Source organism: Paramisgurnus dabryanus, chromosome 1, assembly GCF_030506205.2.
Source record: "Paramisgurnus dabryanus chromosome 1, PD_genome_1.1, whole genome shotgun sequence".
NCBI classification, from domain to species: Eukaryota; Metazoa; Chordata; class Actinopteri; order Cypriniformes; family Cobitidae; genus Paramisgurnus; species Paramisgurnus dabryanus.
The window spans coordinates 39260049-39286122 of NC_133337.1; the positions used below are offsets into that span (position 1 = coordinate 39260049).

At 35.3% G+C, this 26074-nt stretch overlaps 2 protein-coding genes across 5 annotated transcripts; one reads left to right on the forward strand and one right to left on the reverse strand.

Moving 5' to 3' along the window:
- The first annotated feature begins 1962 nt into the window (after window positions 1-1962).
- On the forward strand, window positions 1963-9738 carry LOC135757594 (proton channel OTOP3-like). 2 transcript variants are annotated; one of them, XM_065272207.2, is made up of 7 exons: window positions 1963-2347; window positions 3788-3924; window positions 4088-4146; window positions 4269-4396; window positions 6545-7266; window positions 7837-8013; window positions 9239-9738. In XM_065272207.2, exons 1-7 carry the CDS (start codon window positions 1978-1980, stop codon window positions 9407-9409), a joined length of 1764 nt encoding a protein of 587 aa, XP_065128279.2. In that variant the 5' UTR covers window positions 1963-1977; the 3' UTR covers window positions 9410-9738. The 2 variants fall into 2 exon arrangements, with proteins under 2 accessions (XP_065128279.2, XP_065128280.2); XM_065272208.2 differs by having other exon boundaries at window positions 7840-8013.
- A 1066-nt stretch (window positions 9739-10804) lies between these two features.
- Window positions 10805-24817, reverse strand: hid1b (HID1 domain containing b). Of its 3 annotated transcripts, none has more exons than XM_073814954.1 (19): window positions 24676-24817; window positions 23023-23172; window positions 22503-22673; window positions 20815-20961; window positions 20641-20726; window positions 20390-20503; window positions 20003-20258; window positions 18679-18735; window positions 18202-18342; window positions 17863-17953; window positions 16807-16958; window positions 16650-16728; window positions 15428-15592; window positions 15125-15352; window positions 14163-14290; window positions 13953-14027; window positions 13340-13431; window positions 13099-13257; window positions 10805-12136 (listed from the first exon to the last, which is right to left on the reverse strand). In XM_073814954.1, the coding sequence occupies exons 1-19, from the start codon at window positions 24739-24741 to the stop codon at window positions 12073-12075; spliced, it is 2421 nt and encodes an 806-aa protein (XP_073671055.1). In that variant the 5' UTR covers window positions 24742-24817; the 3' UTR covers window positions 10805-12072. The 3 variants fall into 3 exon arrangements, with proteins under 3 accessions (XP_073671055.1, XP_065116737.1, XP_065116736.1); XM_065260665.2 differs by having other exon boundaries at window positions 10806-12136; window positions 20848-20961; XM_065260664.2 differs by having other exon boundaries at window positions 10806-12136; window positions 20641-20747; window positions 20848-20961.
- Between the last annotated feature and the right edge of the window lie 1257 nt (window positions 24818-26074).

Sequence of the window (26074 nt, forward strand, 5' to 3'; positions counted from 1 at the left end):
GTATATTTAAAAAAAAATGATCTTTCAAGATTGTTATGTATTTTGTAGTAAGATACTATTGTAGTCCTACATCTTTTCTTTGAATGCATACTGGAATTATTCTGGGGGAAAATTAAAATACAGAAAAAAGATGACTTCTTTAAAGGTGATATTTTCTTTTTAAATTGTATTATTTTATATGGTAAGTTTTACATTCATAAATGCAGTACGGCCCATTATTACCCAATTTAAGGTTTAAATAAAAATTTATTTTGAAACATTGAAAGGACTTTCAAGTCGTAAAGCTACCAAGCCTATGCAATATTACAATGGCAAATTATTCCTTTGAAAGGATTATATTGTATACCCTCCTTATTCTTTTAAATCTTTGACTTTATTATTATTTTTTTTCTCTTATTTTCTTTTAATTTTATTTGCACAATTTATTTGCACAATTTTGGGCTGTTTAAATGTTTAAATATTGTTTACAATCTATGCATAAAGACCTGCGATAACAGATTCGGAGAAGGATCTCAGATTAAATGTTTTAAAATAAATAATACAATAAATATCAATAGGCTCATTAATATGACATACATTGAATTAAGTATTACATATATTAGGCTTTTGTCATTTTGGGAATATTTAAACAGCGAGAAAATGCATAAAACAACAACTATATGGAAAAATTGTCAAACATTAGTTAACACACAAAATATAAAAGCCAATAGATATGGTAATTAATTGTGTTAATTATATTTTATAAAACATAAGAACATTCTTTGTATGTCACTTAGACCTACATCCAAGATCAAATAACAAATCCAATATAATATAATCCACCGAGCTAATCTATTTTAATGATCTGTTTATTCTGTTCTTGGAGCATAGCTGGATTAAGTTATCAGAGATCATTGCTTGCTCACACATTTGCTGAAAAGATAGATAACACATGGACAATAATTTATTAATATTTTAGGTAAAGGTTTAGGCAAAATACAGATAATATTTCAAATAAAAATGTTATCTGTAGAAAATGAAAACTGGACAAACTGTTTACCCAGTTAGGTCTCCAGAGTCCAGACCTTAATCTAATAATCTGTGGAGGGACTGAAACTTCAAGTTGCCAAGTGACAGCCAGGAAATAAGGATTTAGAGATGCTCTGTGCTCTCCAGAGATCTGTGCAAACCTGGTGACCTGATGAACTACACATCTTACCAGCAAGGGTTTTCCACCACTACTAAGTTATGTTATGCTTGGGGATCAAATAGGCTACTTATTTAATTTGTGTTCTCTTTTACTCAGAAACAATAAATTGCTTTTCAACAGATATAACAAATTGCACAAGTATAGACCAAAAGATCCAGCCTATCCTGCATCAGGTGTCAACATTTGTATAATTGTGCACCTTACACAGGTTTCTCTTGTGAAAATGAAGATGATTTGGCTGCGCCAGACTTCACCTCTGCTTATAAAACTATGATCTACGTGAATAAGCCTCTGGTGCCGAGAGCAGGTTTGAGCTTACAGACCTACAACAACAACAAGATAAGCTTAAAAGAACAGAACAATTCTCAGATCACATCATCAAATCATCAACACTGAAATCCAGTGAAATGATTGATATTCAACAACAGACCACAGGGTTTGTTTATTTCCATATGGTTTTCCTCAGGTTTGATGCACTTTGGAAATATTTTCTGGATGAAATGGAGACCAATTTTATATATGCCATTGTGGCTTCTGGTGCCAACTGGGAAGGGCCAACAATTACCTGCATAATTTGTATTTGCCACATAACAATAAAGATGATTGTTTTCAGGATTGTGGTCTCTCTAATGAAATGCTTGTAGTGTATATGTGTACATATATATTAAGCTGGCATTTAACGCAGATGACACACCCACTGGTAGGAGTCTTTTGTTTATAGGCAGGGAACTTCACACACACACACCAGTGAGTCTGGTTTATCTGGCAGAAGCTACAGGGTTGCAGTTATGGTGGAAAACTCTGTGATAAATTTATCGTCCAAACCTGTTGATTGTACCACAGATCTGGACCGTGATGAGAACCCAGTGGTGTCATCTGTGCATGGCACCAATGGTTTGGCGCGTGCAATGCTGCTTGTTCCCAGTGGACGTGGTCTCATCTCTGGACTGCTGGGTCTCAATCTGGTTCTCTTTGGTGGCTGTCTGGTGACAGGAGATGCTTTCCAGCTCGGAGAGGTTTTTTTGGAGCCCGAGGTGTTTGTGTTGATACTGATGGTACTGAGCATGATATGGATGCTCTGGTTTCTGCTGTGGGCTCGCAGACTGCCGGGTATCAGCCCCTATACTGACCATCATGCAGGGGGCGCTACAGTCACAGGTAATGGATATCCTTCATCATCATTACACCATCATCACTGTGTGCTAATGATAAATTCGGTCTATTGTTCGAATAATTTATCTTAATAACATTTGTACAAGTCATGGAAATATATTATTTTGCATGGACTAAAAATTTCTCAAAATATTTAATTGGAAAGATGAGAGCTCTTTTGTATGAAATCTTCAATCTGGTAATTCACAAACAACATGTCAACAAAGTCATGGAAATGTCGGTTAGGAGCTGTGGGAAGTCTAATGTGTTTTCCCGGAGGCGAAGCTACTTAACACATTCCTGTGCGATGACACACCTACAGTCTTTAATAAAGTGAAGATTTGAATCAGATGAGGGTTAATTGTATCATGGCTACTTAACAGATCTGTGCTTTTGATCTTTTTCTCTTACTGTCAGATGATCTCCTGTGCAAGTTTTGATGTGTGTTGATTAAGATATTGAACAAAGAGGGTTTTGGCATGAAAGTAAACATCTTTTTTATTTCTGAGTTGGGTGTGTAAGTCACCAAATCTAACTTTACAATATTTGAGTCACTAAAACATAACAGCATTTTGAAACATGTCAGCAACTTCTAGTAACTGATAGCTGGGATTGAAAACATTTTTTCACAGCAGGGTTAGTTGTCACACAGTCTCAGGTATACAACGATAATGAAATGAGAACATATCAAAATAATAACTGTTAATACAATATCAGGGGAAATAACTCACTATTTGGATTATTTTATATTTGATGTATATATATGGATTGCTGCATTACACAAGGATAGTTAGATGAAGGATGATGGATGGATGAATGTGTTGATATTTATCTATTATAGGCAGATATATAAACAATATCCACCTTTAGTATATAGGCAAAGATTGTAGTTTTGATTGTTGAACTTTACAAAGTATTACTGCATCACAACATGTTGTTTGGGATATCAAGAAAAAAATCCTCTGCTCTCATAAAAAAAGTTGCTTTAATGCATGAGATGAGTTTGATGCATATAGAAAATATACTGCTGGATCTTTAAAATTCTGGGTCAATTTTGTGACAAGGTTTTATAAAAAACAAAAAGATAAAAAACAAGTGACCTGCTCTGTGACATTTCCTATATTTAGACATATAAATCTTATTTACATAATGAGATCCCTCACTTATTTTTGGATGAAATTTTAATTTCCACAGCCTTCCTTGCTCAAAATGATGCCAATATTTTTGACCAAACTGTAAACAAATTCAGAGTGAGGTTAAAAAACAACTTGGTTTGCAAGTCAATTCAATCTCCTATTTTAAGCATTAAATAGTTGACATTGAATTTTTTTACTACCTTAATATGTTAAGTTAAAGTAACATAAATATGTTGATTTGAAAAAAAGCTAGATTTTTGTGTATGTGTTAGTATGAGGTGTATCAGTTTATACATTGTGTGTGTCCCAGGGGTCCTGTTGCTTTTTGCGGGGTCCAGTTTGTTACTGTGTGTCTTCATGATGGGTTACAACATTTTCATGACCTCGTGCCGCTCGATCGGTAAACTTTTATTACCCTTCATTGAGGCACCATTTCTGTTCATTCAGGTGAGTACAACAAACATTGACCTGAACCCTGTGACCTCACCGTTGCACATACATGTTGTTGTGCAATGGGTTTTGCTTTGTAGTTTCACTGTTTGTTTTTGATCAACTTGTGTGTGTTTTGTAAGCTCATATCACTGTATTTGTACCATCTAATTTCTTATAGACGTATCTGCTGTGGGCTCATTCTAAAGACTGTACACACATACACACAATGCTCACCAGGTACTGGACATACATCTGAACCTGCATTGATTGTTTGAAATAAAAAGCATCAATTAAAAGATCTATATTCCTATATTTTGGTAAATATTTTTTATTTAAATGATGTTTTTATTGTAATATAGATCCGGATTGATGCTGACTTTAAGCACAGATGTGTTATTGTGGTTTCGAGCGGTCACACAGGATGCCATTCATCTGGAGATCGAGATGGGGAACCAGATCTTACCTCTAGGTGACATTAACAACACAGGTAAATTAACCCTTTCACCTCCTCATATAATAACATGCTTCACCAGAGCAATAAATGAATGTACTGAAGCATTCATACATAAGGGCCATTGTTGTTGTGCAGCAACTGGGAAAACTTCAATGAATGAATATGATTATGTTGTAATTTAATATTTCTTAATATTTACATATCATTATTACACAATACTCATTAAAATTCAGTGAAGTTGCAGCATAGCAGGGACATATCAAAAATGACAATGCACGCTGTAAAAAATCATTGTTGCACTTATTTTAAAGTTTAATAAATTTGAAATGATAATTTATTTAAACTTTTTTGGCCTCTGAGGAATTTATATATATAAAAAAATAAATAAAACCACACTGTATAAAGTGAAACTACTTTTATGTTTCTTTAACTTAAACAATTAAGTTAAACAATTTCAACTTGAATTTATAAGTATATGTCAACATTTTAAGCCAAAACTTAAAATAGTAGGTTGAATTGATTTGCAAAACCAAGTGGTTTTTAACTTCGTGCTGCATTTTTTTTTACAGTAATATATATTTTTCAACCTAAAATTTTCACTTAAAGTGAAACTAAAGTGACATTTTAAGTTGAATTTTTTTTTTTTTAAGTGTATCCAATTGTCGTACAGTTTTCATGTTGATCCAACTTTTAACTTTTTACTGCACTTTAAAAATTCTTTGCTGCCTTAAAATGTTTTGTTGAATCAACTCGGATTTACAAGTAATTTCAACTTACTATTATTTTATCTTGACTAGAGATGAGTTGTTATAACTACAGGGGAGTTGTTATAACTTATAAAATTAAGTATATTTTTTAAGTTGTGACAACTCATCTCTGTTGACATGACTTGTATATCTGAGTTGATTTAACAAAACAAGGCAGTATTTTTTACAGTGTGTGTTAAATAACTTATAATATAAAAGCTAATTTAACTTTATTTTTATTATTAATAGCAACTCCTCACTAGTCAAGAAAGTTGAAATGAATTGTAAATTCAAGTTGATTAAAGTAAAAAATTTATATTTATTTTACAATGCATTTTAAAAAACTATAAATTTTGCAGATATATTGTTAACATTAGTAAATGCATTGGCTAACATAAACTAATAAATTGACAATGCCTCTACAGCATTTATTATTCTTATTTTATGTTATGTTAACTTTAGGATTTATACTGTAAAAAAATTAATTGCTGTCTTAAATTTTTTGGAAAAAATATTTTAAAAACACAAAGTTGTAACTAACATTAATAGAGATTAAAAATGCTCTAAAACTACACTCAGGGTTCCCACACCTTAGTTAACTTCAAATTCAAGGAGCTTTCAAGGACTTTCCAGGTCCAATACCCTCAAATTCAAGGACTGAATGTGGGGACACATTTCAAATGAGAGCAAGGTTACATCGTGTTACCTTTAAAGATACATTGTTAAAGTCCCCTGTCGAGGGAACTCATGCTGCGTCACTGCGGTGACACTTTTTGACGCATCCAGGGGTAAGTGTGTCTGAATGTGTATATCAAATTCAACCAATGGTGAGGCTTAATGACAAAGACAGGGTGACGTGGGAGCCAGGAAGTATATCACTATCTGAAATATTGCCAAAGACGACTTTACAGGGACACAGGAAGTATGGCAAGGGAGACGCAGCGTCTCGTTCCCTTCTCAGGGAACAACAGTAACATACGTAACCAGAGACGTTTTCATTTGTCAAACACAACTATGCAAAAAAGCATTTTGGTATGAATCAACATTCACATACAGAAGATAAAAGCATTTAAAACGAACAGTTTAGCACGTGTGCTTAAAAAGTCTAGAATGTTTATAATATTATCCTACACTACACAGGGAATAATATGGATTTTTTTTCCAGAAAACTTCTTGAATAAAATAGATTCAAGCACTTTTAATGACCTGTATCTATGTATGTATATATATTTTCACAAACTTCCCAGGTCCTTGAATTTTCCCCCTCAGATTCACAAACCTTTAAGGATTTCAAGGACTCATGGGAACCCTGTACACTCTTTAAAACATTTTGCTTTTATGAAGTCATAGTATGTCATTTCAAATGTCAAATCTGTAATCTGATACATGATGAAATGCAATGCATAGTATGATTAACTCATATACACAATTTCAGATTTGAGTAATAGCACTCGCTGCCGGTGTGCTCAACGTGCGTGTGTGGTGCTGCAGAAAAGTTGTGCAGTTTTGTATCCGTTTAACCTGGAGTTCTGTCTTATGGCTGGCTGTATGCTGTACGTGATGTGGAAGAACGTTGGCCGTCGTGTGACGGGCGGACATCAGACCCAGAAGATCACGCTGCACAGATTACATGATGGTGGGGTTCTGCTGGGTCCTGTACTGGGTTTACTGGTGCTGCTGACGGGTGTCACTGTGTTTGTGCTGTACCAGGTGTTTGTTGACCGGCAGGCCCAACGTAACACCGCTTTCCTGCTGTTTTATGGTTTCCACCTGGGTTTGATTCCCGTCATGGTGCTGAGCACTTTTGTGGGCACAGTAATCCAGACAACCCAGAAGATGGGTGAAGGGCACATCAGTGATGATGGCACACAACAGGTTAAAAATCCCACTCGCAGTCTAGATGTGGTACTGCTGTTGGGTGCAGCATTGGGGCAGCTCTCTCTCTCGTACTTATCTGTAGTGGCCGGGTTGTCCCTGGGGCCCAACGGCATCATGGGAAACATGGACATGTCCTTCTCTATTCTCAGCCTGCTGGAGCTCCTGATGCAGAATGTGTTTATCATCCAAAGACTGCAATCACACCCAAACCAACCACATAAAGACTCTAGGTGTAAGAAAACAGAGAAAGGCCAGAAAGAAAGAAACGTTACAAATAAGGTTTGTTGGTTAAGACTTCATAAAAACAAAATAGGTGTTTCGCAGCTTTTTGTTAAGCAAAATACCATACAGCTGTGGATAAAATTAGGAGACCACTCCACAATTATTTTCAGTTTTTCTGAATAATTACTGACAGGTACATGCTTAAGTAAAACAATAATTTTTATTGCATTCTGTAACAATATTTATCCGAAATATCATACTGTATTTGCCAAAAATGAAAACTGGACAAACTGGTCAAAATAATGCAAAACTCTCAATCTTGAGTACTGCAAAGAAAACAAGTTAATTTATTAGGAGTCAAAATTTTGTATTAGTTTGAAACCAGGGATTTCATGTGTCCCATGCTCGTAGTCTTTCACATTGCTCTTGGGTGCTTATTTCAGTCTTCATATTAGCGAACACTGAACTGAATTGACTAAATGTTCATAAAAGATTAAACTGAAGTGGTCTCTTTATTTTTTTCCAGAGCTGTAAATCTTGTAGCAGATCTTTGTACCATTAAAAACATTTAACATAAGTGTTTACCAGACATCTGAGATACTGAGAGTCATCATTCATGTTCATAAGGAGAAAGGAGAGCACGGTGAAAAAGTCGTGGACACAACAGCAGGTGACGTCCTGTTTGATGAAGGCAACAACACACCTGAAAAAACTACTGACCGTCAGGAGACTCGTGATCATCATTACTGGAACAGGAGGATTATTAAAGAGATCGCAGCCTTTCTTATCATGTCCAACATCATGGTAAGAACTTAAAGATTTCTGTATGCGGTTATCATCACTCCAAAGTGTAATTGAAGATATTGAATTTGTGTAAAATTCAAACCAAGTTTTATGCAAATGCAAAACACAAAAGCAAAGATTAATGCAATTGAGTGACATTTGCAGTCAAAACTTGTAATATGCCAGCCTGGCAATGCTTGTGGGTCAGCTGTTCAGATCAAACAGCTTAAAACTGACCAAAACACAGCTAAACCAGTTTGCTACACCAGCAAAAACCAAGCTGAAAGACCAGCAAAAACCAGAATATGATGGTTTTAGCTGTTTTGTTCAGTATGGTTTATTACCAATATATTGAACCATCTGTTTATATTTTCCTAAACCCCTGATGACAGACAATACATCAGAAAAATATCAGTTTATACTCATGTTTTCTATTTTAAACGAAGGAAACATGCATGCGTTATGGATGTGACAAAAAAGGTTTTTTGGGAGACAACATACTTTGTAAGAATTCTGTGAATTAAAAAGCACAAACCAGAAGCAATGATACCCAAGAAATGGAGAAAGGACGGCTCCTCAAAAAACATTTAAGATTTATTTTATTTTAAGTTGTGTATGCACAGTTATAAGAAACAGCATTATGGACAAGAACCGACATTTGCACTTACATCGGAATTTAAACTATACCAAACATTGACATCCGAGATATCAGTACGAGTAAATATTCATTTATCATTTTCATGACAAGTTTGACGCTGCTTCAAATGTTATTTAACAAAAGTGACATTTTGACCGGTTTTAAAAATAATGGATAACCGCAGTTCTGCACTTTTTTGATTTGAAAAACTGATTTTGGTAAAAATACGAATATGAATGCTTAAAGTTGTGCATACATCTTTTTGAAAGTGATCTTACACAATAATAGTACAGACTATAACTGCATTTCTGCACTGTAAAAAATGTGATCAGCCTTTTTGTCAAATCAACACATATTTTTGTGTTCCTTTAACTTAAAAAAATAAGTTAAACAATTTAAACTTGAATTGATAAGTTATGTCAACATTTTTAAGCCAATACAAATAGTAGGTTGAATTGACTCGCAAAACCAAGTTGTTTTAACTGCATTTTTTTACAGTGTGCATTATACATGTAAATTTACCTTACTGTAACTCAAGAATCTACATTCATCAGGTGATATAAAGACATTGATTTAGTATAATCAGTGTTGTTTTATCCGTTTGTTCAGCTCTGGGTCATCTCAGCGTTTGGCGCTCACCCTCAGTTTGAGAACGGAGTCGGGAAGAAGTTCTATGGATTTTCAGCCTGGTTTATTCTGGTTAACCTGTGTCAGCCACTAACCGTGTTTTACCGGATGCACTCTGTTGGTGTCCTGATGGAGATCCTAATATCTGCCTGAGCCTGACCACAAACTGGAAACATAGATTCTGATGCATACCGGTATCTGATACATTATCTACAGTAGTTTCCTTTGACCAACACAATTGTTCGCTGACCTACTGCAATTTCATGTCTGACTTCTTTTGTTAGAAAACAAAAAACATCAAAGCCTTACAATCCAGAAGTCATTGAAACAAGAATTTGTTCTTGAAACTTGTGTTTATTTTTAAATGTTGCTTTATTATTTATGATTGTATTTGTGATTTTCTTTATAATTAAGATATTATGCATTTTTAAGCAAACCACACTACAGACTGTGGAGTTGGGTTCTAATATCATAAATTGTTAAATTAACCCTTGTGTGGTGTTCGGGTCTGTGGGACCCGTTTTTAATGCTTACTAAAAGAAAAATTATGCAATGAATTATTGTTTCAACCTCAGATTCATTGGCCTTGGCTCATTTTCTATAAAGAACATAGAAATAAACAGCTTTATAATGACTGTACACTGTACACCCCCCCTACACATTTATATTACATATGTAGTGTTCGGGTCCACTGGACCCGGGGTTAATAAGAGTGTAAAAATTGAATGTGCTATGTAACTTCACTCTGTTTTTCTTCTATCTGGGACTCCTGTGAGTGCATGAGTGTGTTTTTATATATGTCTGTACATTATGTGATGGATGCATGTCAGAGTTTTGTCCTTCTGCACTTGCTGTAGCAGCGCAAGGATACAACATGTTATATATCAAGCATGAACACTCGTCTGGCCCCACTGTCCCAAACACTTTACCTTCTGTCTAACAGGAACCATTCTACATTTTCCCATTATCTCCCTTACAAAAAATAACCATGGCTGTATTATAGTAAAAGTGTAGTAATCATGGTAAATTGGTGTATTGATTACCATTTGTAAAACCATGGGTTTACCACAAAACCTATGGTGTGCGCGCGCACGTGTGTGTGTGCGTATGAGTGCGGAGAGAGAGAAAGTAAATAGAGAAGTAGAAATAGAGAAAGTAAAAATTATATCCAAGCATTTTTATCATTTTAGGTTGTAGCCAATAGCAACACATTGTACTGCAGTGTGTGTGGACATAAGATAGAGAAGGAACACACAGTATATGTCTCTAAAAAACACAGCAAATTCATATGCAACACAGCTACATGGTAAAAATGTGCTTCTTATGTGTTGTGTAGGCTGGCATGAACAGGTTATGTGTTCAATGTGGATGATATGTTCTGATACGGCATCTTTCCAGATGGGGCTTGTGCTGTGTAAACTGACACAAATGTGTACAATTTCAAACTTAGTTCAAAGAATTAAACATCAAAGTGATGAAAAACGTTTTTGAGATGAAAAAGTGATAAATACTTATTTAAGATAAACATGTTTTTCCCCAATATCTGGGGGAGAATAGAATTTTCTTCTCTTATTTCATATTATCACAAAAACGAATAGCACTTGAATCTATAAATAGTCCTCTACTAGTGGTAAATGACAAATATTAACCATATATTCTGTTTATTTTACTGCAATAAGGCTAAAGTAAACATCTGTAAACAATTATACATAAATTTGTATGACTGCATTGTTTTAAGATACAAATAATGCAGTGGGTCCACTAGACCCACAAACATTGTCTAAGTAACAGAAATATGAACACCACACGAGGGTTAAATGAATACTACCTTTTATTATATTTACAGCAAGAAATTATTTTCTAAATCATTATTGTTTTTGCTAGCAAAATATTTGGTCTTACATGAAGCAAAGAGCAAACACTGTTTGCCAATAAAGGGTCTTACACTATAAAAATTTGCTGTAGTTATGCAACTATTTGTCAGTAACTTACTGTAGATTTAACTTTGTCATTATTGGGCAACAGTTTGTTCAAAGTCTTTATCTTAACAGAGTAAAATATAAAATAACAGCTTCATGCAAAGCTTTCTGGGAACCAGAAATCCTTATCAACCTTGTTCAGTTTTTTCCTTCAGATTTTGGTTTCCAGAATGCTTTGCATGAGGCTTTTATTTTATAGTTTTATTCAGTAAAGATAAAGACTTGTTAATGTTTAATGCGCAGTTAACTTTGAACAAACTGTTGTCAGTAAATAACAAATTTAAATCTACAGTAAGTTACTGTAAACAGCTGTATACTGTAATTTATACAGAATCTTTTAACTGTAAATTCTTAAAACAAAACAAAATAAAACAAAACTTTATTTTCTTAAATAATCATCTTACACCTTCTATATTCCTTAAGGATGTTTAGATGTTTTACTGTAAAACAAAACAAAATACTGATTATAAAATTATTTTTTGCAGCGTTACATATAAAGAGTTTGGTTCAAAAACGAGATAAATATTTTCATTTTTTTTGTCAAAACATGTTTATTATTATTATGTTATCATGTTTTTTATTGTGCTACTTATCTGTATTTTTTTATTTTTGAAGGCTTAAATCAAAACAAACCAATTGCAGTTTGATCAATATTAATTGAAATGTACAATGAAAAAACTGATTGATCTCGTTTTGGAACCAGACTCATAAAGAACATAAAACAAAAATATTAAGCTGTATAAGCACAGTTTACAAAAAATTTCCTGATGTTGTGATTACATTTATGTTAGTTGATTTTATTTACAATGGGAGGTGTTTTGAGTGGTCATCATGTCTTTAAACTCTCTGGATCTCAAAGAGTTTGACATCGGTGTCGTACCAAACAGGAGGATCCACGGTACTGAAACATTAAAAACAGCATCTTTTATGTATCTAGTTAAGATAACAAAAGTCTTTGTTGTGTTTCTGCAAAATTCCTTTAAAACATGTCTATAAATCTTTTAAAGTAAGTGTGACTGCCATCTGTTCAAGCTAAACTTTTGTAACTTATACCAAGACACCAGACTTCAAGAATAAGTGATATGCTTGCATTCATATAAATTTGAGTCTCTTTCTTATTGTCCTGTAGAGGGAGACAGAGCTTAAAATAATAATAAAAGAATACATGCAGTAGTGTACTCATGAATAGACAACACGAGTGACACTGTACCACAAAACCAGCTGTAAGGGTCACATTTTTGAAATGGAGTCTCATACATCATCTGAAATTTGAATAAATACAACTATTTGAAAAAATTGGAATCTGGGTGTGCAAGAAAACTGTAAATATGGAGAAAATCGCCTTTAATGTTGTCCAAATGAAGTCCGTAGCAACACGCATTACTAATGATAAATACCCTTTTGATATATTTACTATATGAAATGTACAAAATATATTCATGAAAAATGATCTTTAACTAAATATCCTAATGGTTTTTGGCATAAAAGAAAAATCAATCATTTTGACCCATGTAATGTAATGTATTGTTGGCTATTGCTACAAATATATCTGTGTGAATTACGACTGGTATTGTGGTCCAGTATCACATGTGTGAATACAAGAAATTATAACACTAAATGTGATGGCTGTAATTCTGCATATAACAGCAAATCCTATTTTTTTTACTTTTTATCAGCTGGGAAAAACATCTTTGTGTTATAAATAATAAAGATTATTCAATTGTTGCTACAAGTGATGATCTGTTCCCTTAAAATAAAGTGAGTATTATTTAAAAGCACCAATAAAAAAACTTTTAGCATACATTCATCAAGGGGATTCATTTAGTGTCTTAAAGAAACTGATTTTGACCGAGTGTCTCTTACCGTAAGTAAATGACGCCCCACATGTACGTACGAAACCACAGAGCCGTGCCTTCGTTGGCCTGATACCTGCGGATGAGGATGGGATGAGGAACCGGCAACAAACCCACCAGCGTCCCGTGCTGTAGAAACTTCAGGATCTCAGACTCATCGGTTAAACCCCTGCAAAAACAAACACGCATCATAAACACAGCGGGAATTAACAGCAGATGCACGCGTGTGTGTTTGTGTATCAATGTCTCACTTGTCTATGCAGATTTTCTCCACCTGTGGCACCAATACCTGCAGCAGTCTCATTATAGTCTGAAGAGGAAGTTTACTCTTCCAGGAGAGGACCTGAAAGAGAACACGCAAGACTGTTGACCACACTGGATGAGATTGCCATAGACATGCAGTAGATAAATGTTTTTTAATAAGTGTATATACTACATAACAGCACTACAAATAAAGAGCTCAGATAGAAAAGGCACTAAACCCCACCTAAATAAAAAATGAGTTGATATTATTGACCGTTATATCTCCTGGCACGTATTATATGTTCATCAAATGCATTCGCTTCAAACCGATTAACCCTGGCTTTTGGACATTCAGAAATATTTTTTAGCAAAGTCCTTTAAGTGCACAGAAGAAGAATTGGATGAACAACGGCACACATACGTTAGATTTGAGTTTTTACCTGATTAAAGGAGGTTTACTGAATATATTGAGGATTTTACCTTTATCCAGAAAAGACAGTCAAGAGTGACTAGAGACTTTTTTGCACCGAAAGAGTTGTTCAATTTATCGTAATTGCAGTTCACATCAATGTAGTTTCTCATATGTACATATGTATAAGTTTTGTTGGTGTTGTGACTGACCCAGTCCGGAGATGGAGTCCAGTCTGAGGTGCAGGACACGCTGTTGTCTTTTCCATCACAATTCCCATTTAAAGACTTCACAAACAAATGAAAAATAAATCAACACATTATTAAAACATAATTCCTCAAGTAAACAATTACTCTCTGCAAGAAATAAAGCTAAAAAGATGACAGGGGTTAAAGGTTAGGGGTGATGGGTCAACGCTGTACCTTGTCATCTCTCCATGAGGTTGAAACAGCCTCTCCTGTTTGAAAGCTGTGCTCTGATTGTCTATTCTCCAGTAATACGGTACTTCCATCCTCAGAAACTTGTGACTTTTCTGTTAGTTTATCAATGCCTGCAATCAACAACAAACCAACTGAGATATTAACTTACCAATGAATATTCAGTAATGCTGGACCAAATGGCCAAAATTTCTATTGCCGATATACTTCTAAATTTTAGTCGCTACGATATAAATCTGATAAAAAAGTTTTGGGATAAACTAGAATGCCCACAACGAACATCTGTACCTACAAACTTCTGAACAAATTTGCCAAGTCTATGAAACATCCCCCTATAAAACAATATAATATCAAAAAAATTGTATAAATAAATTGATTTTCATTTTAATTTGTATTTTACTGAGCCCCTAAGGGAACATGGAGAAAAAATTAAATAAAGTTTAGTTTCACGCGTGCACGTGAAACTATTGTGTGTGCACGTGAAATTATCACGTTTAGTTTTGCGTGCGCACGTGAAAGTTTCAAGTGCGTACGCAATAGTTTCATGTGTGCACGCGAAACTAAACTTCCCAACCAAATTTATTGATCGCATGGTGACAATGATACAGAGGTACAGAGAAACGATTTAAATCTGATCAGGCATCAGAAGAAGCACCTTAATCAGCATTTAACATGCGCTTTTAGACGTGACATGAATGGACATGGAACGTTCTAATGTTTATCGTAAATGTGTTTAGAAACCATATCACCATTATTGGAAAAAAGCTAAATATATTGATATAGAATTATTATACATTTAAAATCGAATAGTTTTATTTGCATTGATCATCTTACAGTCAATAAATAACTGAAATCATTATGAATGTGGCACAATTCTAAACAAGCATTGTGACGTGCTAAAGCCAGATTGTGAAATACTGTGTGATAAAGTTTACAAAGTGAGTTACCTGGCATTGCCTTCAAGCTTGCATTGAGAGTGCCTGTTTGTACAGGTGTGGTTTTAAACGCTCCCTCGCTGGTCGTCATGTTTAAGGGATTATTCAACTCCGCATGATTGTTGCTTCTGCTTCTCTTCTGCAAAGCTTTCTGGATGGAAATGATGTCTGTAGAGAGGTTGGCCAGCTGGTGGAAGAGACTGCGCTTTCGAATGATGCTGTAGACCAAGTTAAAGTTCCCTGATTGATAGAGAAAGCAATCTTAAAAAATCTGACAGCGCATGAGATTAAGTGAAGCTTTAGTAATACACTTACCATCAAACTGATACTGGATGATGTTGTTAAAAACTTCTAGCAGAAAGAAAACCAGGTGGTGGTTGAACGGCGAGGAGAACAGGAACCAACCGTTGGAGAAAACCTCTAGCAGATGAAGGAGTTTGTTAGCGCCGACCATAGACAAACTCTTCAGATAAGGAGACACTGAAAAACAGCAGAGAAAACCCTCTGTTAATGTAGTGTTGTAGTCAAGATCACAGAGACCAAGACTTTGATGGGTCAGAAGACCAGGCAATAGAAAGACTGAGTCAAGACCAAGACCAGAACACCTCAAATTTACGTGAAAGTTTCACAAGGTCTAACCCTAAAAAGTCATAATTGTAATAATAATTACATCATTGCATTACATGAATTTCCTTAGGTTCCTTTGAGCAAACAAATACAAACGCTAAGGAGTTGATATGGATTTGTTTCTAAATATTTTTAATGCCGAAAAAAAGTCAACTTCTTGTCAGTGTTTATGTAAAACCCCTGTCACATTTGCAATCATGCTGACATTTATAAAAACAGCTCTCTTGCCCTTGTAATATTGTTTAATTAAATAAGTTGTATTGCAATCATATCTTGATTATTTTGGGCATTTGTATTAATTTTGTTGCCATTTTTGACATAATACCATTTCATTTTTGAACAGGCACAACATAACAAAAGACATCATATAAGAAACAAGTTACTGATTGCATTTGAAGCAGAACGTGTTAAATTCAATAAAATTAATGATGTTAACATAAATCAGCCAGCAATTTAGTGAAATCTCCACAGTTGTGGTCTTGACCGATCTTGAAATAAAAGAGTGAGTCCAAACCAGTCGAGACCAAGACCGAAAAAGGTCTTTAGACCAGTGACGACCGGTGAATTCTTTTTCGAGGGCGCACGATGCAAAGCTCATTAATACATGTATGATAAAAGAGACGCTCACTATATAATCTCTTAATCTCAAGTGTAGTAATTTCAGAGTCAGCGAGTATTTCGTGAACGTGAGCGTCTCTTTTATTATAAACCCTTTCGATGTGTGTGCAGCAGGAACGCATTTTGACAAGACACATGATACACATGGTTCACATGATGCAACAAACACATATTTTGAATTTGTAAGAGAAGTCACTGCCTTCACTTCTTTATACCGGTTTCAAGTAAGTCTTCAGTACTACAACATGTAATGTTAACATCTCTTCTGCAGTAGAAACAAACAAACTCTCACCATTGACTATGATGGTAAGCAGGCAGTCGTAGAGCGGCTGAAGTCGCTGGTGTCCGCTGGTGATCATCTTATGAAAAACCTGATGAGTGCATGAATTACTTCTTTTAATTCTTACTAGATGTACTGTATTTACATTATGTGTGTGGCTCTATCTCACCACTATCAGCAGGTCAGCATGATTCCCAGCAAACACGCTAATGTCCATCGGCACGCGTACGGTGTAGGGCTTATTCAGACGCACCCCGAAATTCCTCTCGCCACTCAACAGCAGCAGGATAAACACACCGATGTGCACCAGTCCCACTCGTGCTGAAAACACACAGGTATACAAATACATATGAACAACATTCAGTACTTAATAAGAGCAATAGTTAAAGGGCCATTCAATGAAAACATCAAACTTAACATGAAAAGTATTCAGAACGTTTTAACCATACTGGTGTCTTAGATTTCAATATTTGTTGATTTAAATATCCATGCAAAGTCTCGGTTAAAGCTTTTTTTATGATTTTCCATAGTTTAGTGCAATTTTTTGAATTGTCATGTCCATAACGGAAAAATGTCACATCTATAACATTATTTGTTCCTCATAAATGCACATACAAAAATGAATATTAAACATTCTTTAAAGAACCATCCCTTCTCCATTTATTGGGTATTATTGCTTCTGGATTGTGCATTTAATTCACAGAATTCCTAAAAATGTGGAAGAAATTATATTACAAGTTTTGAATGCAAATGTCACATCCATAACACTGAAATTGCTCAAAGACAAGATGCAACATTAGCTCACCCATTAAAATGGCCAATACATTTAATCAGAAAACTCGGATTTTATTCATAACCATCATCATCTCGTAAAACTCTCAAAATGGACATAAAGGTGAAAATTAACGTGGCATTTATACGAGTTACTTTCTAGCTATGATAGGGTGACCATACGTGCCATTTTTCCATCACGCCTCCTGGCCAGGATTTCGGGTGCGTCTTCCGTAAGTCGTATTAGTCGACCAAAAACATCATTGAGGTTCTGACATTTCAGTAAAAAAATATAATCACTGTAATTTCATTCTTACCTTAAAATGTAACGATTGCTTTTTAATAAAGGTTGATGACGTATGCGGTCGACAAATACAACTTCTGGAAGATGCACTCCTGAAATCCATGAAAAATGGCATGAATTGTCGCCCTTAGCCATGACAAGTTGACTTACACTGATTGGCTCGGGCATCGTTCAGAAAAAAGAGAATTGGCACCAGAATTTCCAGCACATCGCTGCTTTTCAACACATAAAACAAGAACTTCTGAAACACAGAGATGAAAAACATCAAAGTCTGAACTATACAGATATATACTGCAAACACACATTCACAAATACTGAACACTTCTGATGTACAATAACTTTAAGCATCAAAAGCACAAATAGTAAGTTTCTCTCACATTTTGATTGTAGGGTTGTAAAAATTTGCAAACCAGATATGAAAATAATAATATAATACAGCACTCATCTTGAAGCGTGTATTTGTGTATGATTATGAGCTCTTATTCGTACCTTGTTGAGGTCACAGAGTTTCCAGAAGAGAACCAGCAGCTCCTGATGAAACTGAATCTTTTTACATGAATTGGGCAGATATGTCTGTAGCACTGGGTTATTCAACAGTCCACCGATTCCTCGCAAGATAAAATTAAAGTCCTACAGAGGAAAAAATAACACAGTTAAGATCCTTATTTATAAACCTAATACATTAACTAGTGAAGATGCTTCTAGAATTCTTAATGAATGCAGTTTTACATCACAAATCACACCATATTGTATAGTGGTGGTCAAGGAAGAGTATTTGAAGAGTTTCGATGCAAAAATTTTCAGAAATCTCGTTTTTTGGTTGTGCATTCCAATTAATATCAATTAAACTGCAGTTGGTTTGTTTTGATTAAAACCTTCATAACTTAAAAAATACAGCTAAGTAGCATCATAAAACAAAATAATAACATGATAACATGTGTTTGTGTGTGTATAACTGGGTCTCACCTCCTCTCGATGAATCCGGGACAGGTAGTTTACAAACAAATTCTCAACTTGTGTGGCCTGAAACAAACACACATATCATATCAGACACTCACCTGAAACCCAAACTACTGTACCCACCTAGATAGCATTTTATAGCCTGTGATATGCGATATAAGATAACTTGCCTAAAGATGCAATACACTGTGTGCAATACAACAATGCTTTAAGTTTATAATAATATCTAATAATATATTTACAAATGGAAATGCATTTCACAGAAAGCTTTATTCTCTGGAATCTGCATTGACCTAAAACTTTCACCATACTTAACATTTTGTCCCAAATATGAGATGACTTGGATTATACTTTTTTTAAAGTGTACCTTTTGGAGAAATGCTTTTTGAAGTTCAACTCTTATCTTTTTTAAATGCTTTAATTTCAAAATACCTCTCACAAGTCAAAGGGGACCAGTTTGGTGTCCCACATTCTTTAATGCTTTTTATATGGCGTACAGTACCATTAATAACCTGTAGTCCATCTGGATTTAATAACAATTAGCTTAGGCTGTCCATCTAATTGTGAAACAACACGTAGCCTTTTAATATTTCATTAACAGTTGACAACCATACTTACATGTATTTGGCGCCACCTGGGGGTATACAGTATGACATGTAATAACCTAATGGTGCGTTCACACCAGACACTGAAGAGGCAGCAAGCGAGAGTCATTTACATGTTAAGTCAATGCAAAGACGCGAATAGGCATCCTGCGGCACGGTAAGCACAGATGACGCATTCTGTGCGAACTAAGCCTTGCTGTGTGATCCTTGCGGATTGAAAAATCTGAACTTTGGTGGACTTTTGCTTCGGGTTAACCAATCAGGAGCTTGCTCTAGCAGTGATGTGATTACAGGAAGTGAGCAGAGGCAGAAAAACAAAACAACAATGGAGGACAATCATAATCACTACACGAGACATCTTCGTACTTTTACAGGAATTAAAAGGATCTTGTTTGGAAAAAGTGAGTGAGGAGGTCGAACAATCTGGTAAGTTTACTCAATTTAAGCTATATAAGCCTCTCCCATGACGCGAATTTTTGCATGAATGTCTCGAATGACGTGCGAATGAAGCGAGTAAACTCAAAATGTTCAAACGTTCAATTACGCCCAAATAGCGCATTTTTGCCGCATCTTCCACATCTGGTTTGAATGCAAACTAATTCTTGAATACAAGACATAATTTATTAAAAGGCATTTCCATGAAAAAAATGTCTTGTATTCGGGACAATGTGGTACATTATCTTGCAAATCTAATAGGACGGCATGGATATGTACGATGTCTTTACCTGGCACCCCTCAGCAGGTGTCTTCATGTTGGAATCAGATGAGCTTGTTTCTGGATTTGTGCTCAGATTTGTGATGTTCGTGTTTGTGGCGTCAATGAGCTCTTGCTCCAATGAGACGATAAGGATCTGTAGCGCCAGCTCCACTAGCGCCCCCCGCTGGTCAGAGAACATCAGGTGATTGTACGGTATACCATACCCGATGGGATCATAAGCGCACACCACATTAAGAAGAGAGGTGAAGAGTGGCAGGGCATGTCTTAAAGAGATAGAAAGGAAAAGTATATAAGGATTTAAAAAAACTTTCCAAACTTTCTGTTTCAATAGGAAATTTACCAACACTGGAAAAACTCAGCATGCAGACTTGAATGTGTGTGTGTGTGTGTTTACCTGTTTTCTCTAGAGCAAAAGAACGACACCCAAGGATTAATTGTGTGTTTGTCAGATGGAGACTGGTACATGTCTTCTGAGAAACATGTTAATAAAAGCTTCAATAACTCTGTCCTGAAAGAGAAAAAGAGAAACATTTATAATTGGGGCACATTTGTTTTCTACTTCTAATATTGTAATCTCACAAAAAGTATGTGAATTAGGAAGTAGTGTGATATACAGAGCCGGAAAGGAGTGGTTGGAGCTCTGACCTGTTGGAGTCATGGGTGTGGTTAAGGGGCGGGGCCTGAGCAAATCCAACTCCAGCTTCCCAGATGAACTCACAGCTGTCTATGGACTGAATATCAGCAGCATTATTCTAAACAAACACACAGTGATCATATCGTCTTTATAACCGGTGTAACACAGCCAATTCATAAACTGACCGCTTTTAAGATATAGTGATATAAAGGGGTTACCACACTGGTCCTGTGGTTACTCTCCACAGTGAAACCTGGGCAAAACAGTAAATCAGCTATGGCGGTGAGGAGAGACTCCGCCAGCGGCCGTGTGGATTCATCATCACTTTCATTCTGTATTCACATACAAACAAAATAAACCGTAACTAGACATTAATAATACTGTTTACAAAGATAATTTGCACAATATTATTAACATGGGAAATATTGTGTATAACTCTATGGGGCGGTTTCCCGGACAGGGCTTATCCTAGTCTAAAGGGGGTCCTAGCTCAGTGCTGCTTCGTTCTAAAAAAAAAATGTGGCACTTCTTGTCCGGTGTGCAACCCCCTTAAAGGGTTCATAGCATGAATATCTGACTTTTTCCATGTTTAAGTGCTATAATTGGGTCCCCAGTGCTTCTATCAACCTGGAAAATGTGAAAAAGATCAACCCAGTAACTTTGTTTGGGTAAGCCATTTTCTGCAAGCATGTGAAAAAATAGGTTGTTTAGATTTTCACATTAGACTTTATTTACGCTTTAAGTCGCCACAAAACTGAAGTAGTGATTGTCTTAATTTCTCAATTGTGATGTATATCCGAGTGAAATGGCTTTTGAAATGAATAAAGGTAGGGTTGGACTTTATCGAGAACTGATTGGATCATTTGAAGTTGGGTCATGTTGCTATTTGCTAATTGTTGCAATCTTTTCCCGGACCCCGCCCACCTGCCATACCATATGACTGAAAGTAAAGAGAGATTATTTGAGTTCAACTTCATGCGGCGTTGCAAGAACGGACATGCGGATGACGTCAAAGTACCGCTAGTCGAAATTAGACTACTTTGTCAGATTTCATGAATCGCCCTTGCTGTATTTTTACGTCATCAGACTGTCGGTTCTTGCGGCGCCGCATAAAGTCAAACAAGCCTATCGTTTCGAGGGAAGGATATTTGCATTTTTTATTAAAGATCATAAGGGCACGTTAATTTTTAAAAAAGAATGAAGCTCACAGATAGGTCATTTGTAAAAAAAAAACCACAATATTTCCAAACAAATTACAGTTTTTCATTTCAATTTCGTTGCGACTTTAGATTTGTAATTCTTCTGTCATCAAATGCAAAACTTATTTGCCTATAAAAATTTCAATAAATGATTTTAAACATTTATCATAATGTACTTAAAATGCAACTAAAGCATAATTAAAAACGTTTATTTTTAAATATAACCGTGATAAAAGTCCCTGCACTATATAAAACCAAAAATTGACACATTCACATCATCAGTCTGAGAATGGTTTCCTTATGATGTCAAAAAGTGATTTAGAAAATCTAATTGATTCATGGGAGATCTGCTCTCCTCATCTGTGTTGTGTCTCTCTGTATAATTACAGGATATTTAATACACCTTCTTTCTTCAAGACAAACACAATCAGGTCTGTGTTCACGGCTGGTAACAGGAGACTCCAAAAATGGAGGAAAAGTTCACTCTCTCACTTACACACTTCATGTTTGAAACAAACATTTACACTGTGTATCTCAAATACAAACTTTACTGATGCTAGTTTTGAGAGTTTATGAATACGCTACCTTCACCACACAGCTAATGATGCTATCTAAAAATATATCACATCTTCATTATCTGTCCTTCAAACTAAACCTTCAAATGTACTTCTTACCCCAGATTTTCCGGCTCTGGGAACAGTAGACCAGAAGAATCCATGCCAGTCTGGATCTTCAAAGATGTACGGCAGAATCCGGGTCAGCAGACGAGTGCATCTCAGCACAATCTGTCTGTCTTTCTCGCATGCACAGCTGGTGTCTGCGTTCAACACGAGTCTCTCAACCGCCTACAAAACACAGCACTTTTCAGTTTAAAACTTACCAGTTTAAAAGCTACCAAGTGATGGTGCCAGCATGTTGTGTTTCACTTTGCTCATCAACAAACAAAAACTTTACGTACACTTCCTCTTTAAGAATCGAAACAATTCTTTAACAGCTATAAAATGAAAACTATATTATTATCCGTAGAAAACAACATGTGGGCAAGTAAGTGTTTCTGTAAAATACACTGATTTTCACACTGAAGCAGCAGTAATTCTTTCAGTTTAGTACAGGTTAACCTGCAGTGTGCTAACCTGCTAGAGATAACTAAAACAGTTAGTTTAGTTATAATAAATGATATATGTGTTACTGTACCTTATAGCAAAGGGTTGCCAGATTGGAGGGAGACTCCTCTCGCACAGCACGGATCTCAGCAGCAGGAATCAATGCAAAAATATCCTGAGCTGTCAAATCACTGTCAGTCCAGAACTGATCCCAGAACACATCATCACAGGCCTCTACGGGCTGCAAAATCACACGAGAGTCAAACTCGCAATCCTTTTAAATTTCAGGGTAAAATTTCAAGGTTTCATGTGATTCCCACAAGTTTGTTTCATTTTCAGCCACCTAGTTAGAAAGGTATATAATCTATCTTCAGGACCCAACATAGCCTAGTAGTTTATATTTTTCTTGCGATTGTATGAATGAAAAATAACATTAATTTCAATAGCACATATAAATACAGTTGGCACTGCTAGTCATTATTTAAAAAAAATAGTTTTTGTGTCATTCACCAAAACAGCTAAGAGACTTTGCGTGACCCCCAGTGACCCCCACAGTCCCTAACTAAACCTAAAACCCCTTACATATGTAAAATGGATTTAAAGCACCACATTGTCAATTTATGAGTTACATATTTTTTATTAAAGGTGACTATTTAATTAGGGTTGCAAAATTCCAGGAATTTTTAAAGCTGGAAACTTTCCATGGGAACGCAAATTAATGGGAATAAAAAAATTGCAGAGTTGCCTATAACAGGGGAAATCCTCCATATATCACTTAAGGGGGATTTTTGATCATATTCTTCTACATTATGCTAGCCAGTTTTGTTATCATACAGAATTCCTGTACCACCCAAAAGTCTGGATGTTTCTTATGCTCATCAAGCCTGCATAAAAATCCTTCAGAAATCCTTAATATTAGAATGATTTGTAAAAGATTTTTGATCAAATAAATCCAGGCTTGATGAGCGCAAGTATCAGGTAATTATAACCTTGCATGCATGTCTTCTTATGATCAAGCAAAATGTTTTTGCTTTTTATGTTTGTATATAATATAGTTTATGTAAATTTCCAAATAATTTCCATTCATTGCTGTAAATGCCCATAAAATCCTGTTAAATTTCCAATTTGGAATATTTCCAAAATTCCCCAGATTAAGTTCCCATGGAACTTTACCAAAAACTTTCTGCCCCTTTGAAACCATTTTAATATTTCTGTTTTAATATTTATTTCACATTTGTAAGGACATTTTTAAAATTCTCCACAAGTATAGTTAAACACATTTATTTTCTCCACTTAGATCTTTCACTTCAGGCATTGTTGACAAAGTTTAACATTGATTTTCTGGGAGGGGTATTCATAAATCATAAACCACAACAAATTTACCATTGACTCACTACAATAACTATAATTTAACAGTTATATTTGGCCGATATAGGGGATATCTGATATATCAATCCTACAAATAACCACGTTTATTTTATTTACACACTTTCTATATTAAGTCCATATGGGTAATACAAACTTTATCTCCGTTACCTTACATGCAGTTAAATGCTTTGACAAGTTTAAGATTAACTTTAAACGTAAAGTTAAGCACTTCAAGCGAGTTTGTAAAGTTATCAGGTGAATGTTATTAATTAGAAAATGAACGACAATCTTCCATCTGTTACAGTTCACAGCGTTGTTTTACCATTTATATGAAACAACATAAATATTCATAATCTTTACACAGAACAAATCTCACCTGTGTTTTGGTTGTAAGCTGTATCACCGCTTTTCTGAAGTTAAGTTTGGTGTCAGAATTGCCCATCTTACTAACTTCGGTTTTCCGTGACCGCGCAGCGCGCACCTGAGAGACGCAGGCAGGTGACCGATCCTACTACGGCAAATGGTTAGCTCATGATTATTAATTACGTAAATGCGACGTTGTTCAAAACTTTGCTGCAGTGTCCTGTACGTTACCTAATTTATATTCATGAGACACGCCTTCATGATAGCCGGTTTCGTGATTCGCCAACTGACAGGCGCTAATTTTTCATTCAGCCAAACAGGTTGGCTGACTAGGCTAGCGTCCCGTTACGTAATGAATATTCATGAGCGAGCCTTCGCCTGAGGATTGGTGAGTTCGTGAGCCGGATGTTATCCGGGTGTGTTAAGCACATATTTGCAGACTGATTACGCTTGAAAAGCTGAGGGTTTAAAGCCTGTTTTGAGATCAGTGTGGCCTCATTGAATACAATGGGGTGTTTCCTTAAAATAACACACATCACCATCTATAGTCTGCAATATTGTGAAGTAAGATGCAGGTAAACTGTGGGGTAAATATATATATACACACACAAGGAGCTCTCTATTGAAAGTAAATGATTATGAAAGTACAAAACATTCTGGAAAAAACAAACAAATATATGTGGCTTTTTGTTTCTGTGTTGAACCCTACAATTAATTCACACTTTGAAAAGTATTGGTTAGCAATAGAATTAATTAACTCAGTTGTCTTGAAGGTTAGGTTGTTAACCCTTACTAAAATTAACATTAGGTGAGAAAAGTAGTCAGTTTTTTTTTGTTTTATTTGCAGTGATACATAGTAACCATCATTTCACGTATGATCTCACCATAGTAACCCATAGTATTTGTAGTACTACAACTATGGTACTACAAATGGTAATCAAATCACCAAGTAAATAACTAAAGAAAACATTTTTATTTTTATAAGGGAGACTAAATTTTGAGTCCTCAAAAAAAAAGAAAAGAAAAAAGGAAGTGGTTTTTGTTTATTAAACCATTGTATTGCATTTCTCCGATATTTCCACTTAAAGGTATAGTTCACCCAAAAATGAAAATTATATAAATTTTTTTCATCCTGATGTTGTTGTAAATCCGTATGAATTTTTTTATTCTGAGGAACACATAAGACAATATTTTGATAAATGATGGTAAGCACACAGCTGAGTGTAACCACACTGACTTCCATAGTAGGAAAATCAAATATTATGGAAGTATTGTGATAAATGATGAAGAAGATATTTTGTTAAATGATGGTATGCACACAGTTGACGGTACCCATTTAATTCCATCTTATTTGTTTTCCTACTATGGAAGTCAATAGTTACAATCAACTGTGTGCTTACCATCATTTATCA

Excerpts from the sequence above, each read along its gene's own strand:
- hid1b (XM_073814954.1), bottom strand. The coding sequence starts at position 24,741 with ATGGGCAATTCTGACACCAAACTTAACTTCAGAAAAGCGGTGATACAG. Across the intron at positions 23,173-24,675 it reads AGCTTACAACCAAAACACAG|CCCGTAGAGGCCTGTGATGA; the intron begins GTGAGATTTGTT and ends GTGATTTTGCAG. Across the intron at positions 13,258-13,339 it reads GAGAAAATCTGCATAGACAA|GGGTTTAACCGATGAGTCTG; the intron begins GTGAGACATTGA and ends TTGTTTTTGCAG.
- LOC135757594 (XM_065272207.2), top strand. The coding sequence starts at position 1,978 with ATGGTGGAAAACTCTGTGATAAATTTATCGTCCAAACCTGTTGATTGT. Across the intron at positions 4,147-4,268 it reads ATACACACAATGCTCACCAG|ATCCGGATTGATGCTGACTT; the intron begins GTACTGGACATA and ends ATTGTAATATAG. Across the intron at positions 7,267-7,836 it reads AAAGAAACGTTACAAATAAG|GAGAAAGGAGAGCACGGTGA; the intron begins GTTTGTTGGTTA and ends CATGTTCATAAG.